Genomic DNA, 2,604 nt, shown 5'->3' with positions numbered 1-2,604 from the left:
TGGAAAGCTGCCTGGAAGAAAGGGACCTGGGCCTGTTGAATATGAGCCAGCACTGTGCCCAGGTAGCCAAGAAGGCCAACAGCATCCCAATTTGTATCAGCAATAGTGTGGCCAGCAGGAGTGGGGAAGTGATTGTCCCCCTGTACTGAGCACTGGTGAGGCCACACCTTAAGTACTGTGTCCAGTTTTGGGCCCCTCACTACAAGAAGAGCTGGTGAGGTCCACTTTGTGGTGCTGCAGTGTGTCCAGAGAAGAGCAACAAAGCTCTAGGTCTAGAGAACAAGTCCTGTGAGGAACAGTTGAAGGAACTGGAATTGTTTAGCCTGGAGAAGAGGAGGCTGAGGGGAGATTTTACTGCTCTCTACAACTACCTGAAAGGAGGTAGTAGCAAGGTAGGGGTTAGTCTGTTCTCCCAAGTAACAAACAATAAGATGAAAGAAAATGGCTTCAAGTTGCACCAGAGGAGGTTTAGGTTGGATATTAGGAAAAAATTCTTCACATAAAGGGTTGTGAAGCACGGGAACAGGCTGCCCAGGGCAGTGGTGGAGTCCCCATCCCTGGAGGTATGTAAAAGATACAGATGTGGTGCTGGATAACTTTAAAGGTCTCTTCCAACCAAAACAATGCTGTGATTCTTACACATCTTTAAATCAGATGAAGAGTTGCAGTCTCTATAACCTGGAGACACATGGGTGAGAGAGGCATCCTGTAGCAAGTAAATATTTACTCAGTGAACTCTGGAACTGACTGGAAACTGCATCTCCTCCCACTGTCCCAGCTCACAGCACCCGCAGGAACTCAGCACAGCATCCACCTTGCATAGCTGAATCTCCTTAGAAGTGTGTTGGCAGCAGCGTGAAATTCAGTAGGTCTGACCTCAATTTGGATTCCAGTTACATCTCAAACTTGGAAATACTCCTAGATCTGCCAGTCCAGACATATTTATATTGCTGCTACAAATACATGTAGAACAGAGACATGACAATCTACTCAAAGCATGCAAAACAAAACTATTCTGCTGTGTAGAAAGCCACGTTAAGATGCCCTGTGCTTTACTTATCTTCAAGTATATTTTCTCAACAGTTTCCTCAGCAGCACACTGAGCTTTTTGTTACCCGATTTGAACAGATATAAAACACCTAGCAATACCTTGGTTTGTGTCATGATAAGGATGAAGACAGAATGAGATCTAGAGCTCTTGTCATTCATTACTGTAGCTGCTGTTGCTCTCTGCTTATTTCCTAGTTCAAGCCAACTCTGTAAAACATAAAAGTTAGGATGGGTACCCAAAACTTATTTTGTGTAGTTAACCGAAGATTAAAATGTTTGCAGATAAAGTTCTTAACAGACATGATGACTCTATAAGGGAGCAATTAAAACTTAAAAGATTACCATGTGAAGAAAGAGACACTTACCTGTTGGCATCTACTTAGTTCCATTACATAGGACTAGTTTTCATTATTCTTTTACACAACCAGCTGAAATATCACAAACTACTGGACAGTCTGTAAAGCATTTTCTTCCCATCCATGGAATTTAGTTTTCAGCAGTGAAGGTATGAGCAAGTAGTAACCAAATAACTCTTACCTGGATATCAGAGTAAGATTTGACAACATTCCTAAGGTGGGGGGAAAAAAAAGTTTGGGTTCAGACTGTTTTCTTTCTACAGTTCTCTGTGCTGTCTGAGTTCTGAAACATTTCTGTAGTTGCAGACAAAATACAGATACACCATGAAAGCTCCAGATGTCTTGAGACTTCCACATGCTTATTTCACTAAAGCAACACACTAAAGAAAATTCATCAGATCAAGCTAGACATGGGTACATATTTTTTGAAAACTACGTGATGCTAACATGTTGCCTAATCTGCTGGTGAGTACACAAGCTTTCCCAGTCTCAAGGTTATAATTAGCACAAGCTTTCAGAATTACACCATAAATTTATTAAAATGAAAACAGCTAGGACTTACACTGTCAGGCCTTCCACGTATGGTCCTAATACTGGATGTTCTCTTACACGAAGCTGGTGAAAATAATTTTAAAAGAAAATTTACTAGGGAGCGCATTAGACAGACCTAGCACTCAAGAATATCTTAAAATTAAGAGCAAGTCTATCTACATCCCTAGTATCATCATCATCTATCATCAACAAAACATAGCATGAATCATCTAGAACAATATTTTCACAAGACCGGCTACAGCTGAATTTTTCTGGTTGCCTGAGAAATCACAGCAGACTGCACCAGGCCATTGCTTGCAGAGCTAACTGCAAGAACACATCTTACGCAATATATTTACATGAAAAAACCAAAATCTTGTCTGCAGCATAAATCTATTATGTTTCCAAGTTAAATACCTTAACTCAAAGTCACTGACAAAACTCACGTCAAAGCACTCCTCCTATAGGAAAGACAGTACAGTCCTTCTACGTAACTAGTCCACGTAAGTCCCAAGTTTAGGATAAAGGACTTATTTTATCAGCAAGTTGAATGGGGTATATTTTTATCACAAACTAATAGTTTACACACAAGTGGCCAGTATTAGTGTTAAATATGTCAAAGTACAGAAAGTACTTTTATTTTTTAGTAAATCAAACATGATAAATT

General features: G+C 40.2%; 1 protein-coding gene across 1 annotated transcript in view; it reads right to left on the bottom strand.

Moving 5' to 3' along the window:
* The window catches only part of KIF14 (kinesin family member 14), a gene marked incomplete at its 3' end in the record, with an annotated part of 28,274 nt that overhangs the window by 19,120 nt on the left and 6,550 nt on the right, over nt 1-2,604 (bottom strand). The window contains 3 exon segments of the mRNA XM_010144395.1: nt 1,150-1,257; nt 1,588-1,618; nt 1,969-2,021. Coding sequence (XP_010142697.1) covers nt 1,150-1,257; nt 1,588-1,618; nt 1,969-2,021 — 192 coding nt within the window.

The sequence above is a fragment of the Buceros rhinoceros genome, unplaced genomic scaffold (assembly GCF_000710305.1).
Source record: "Buceros rhinoceros silvestris isolate BGI_N320 unplaced genomic scaffold, ASM71030v1 scaffold2231, whole genome shotgun sequence".
Taxonomy (NCBI): Eukaryota; Metazoa; Chordata; class Aves; order Bucerotiformes; family Bucerotidae; genus Buceros; species Buceros rhinoceros.
The sequence above is the reverse complement of the archived record's forward strand: the minus strand, read 5'-3'. Positions and strand labels throughout refer to the sequence as shown.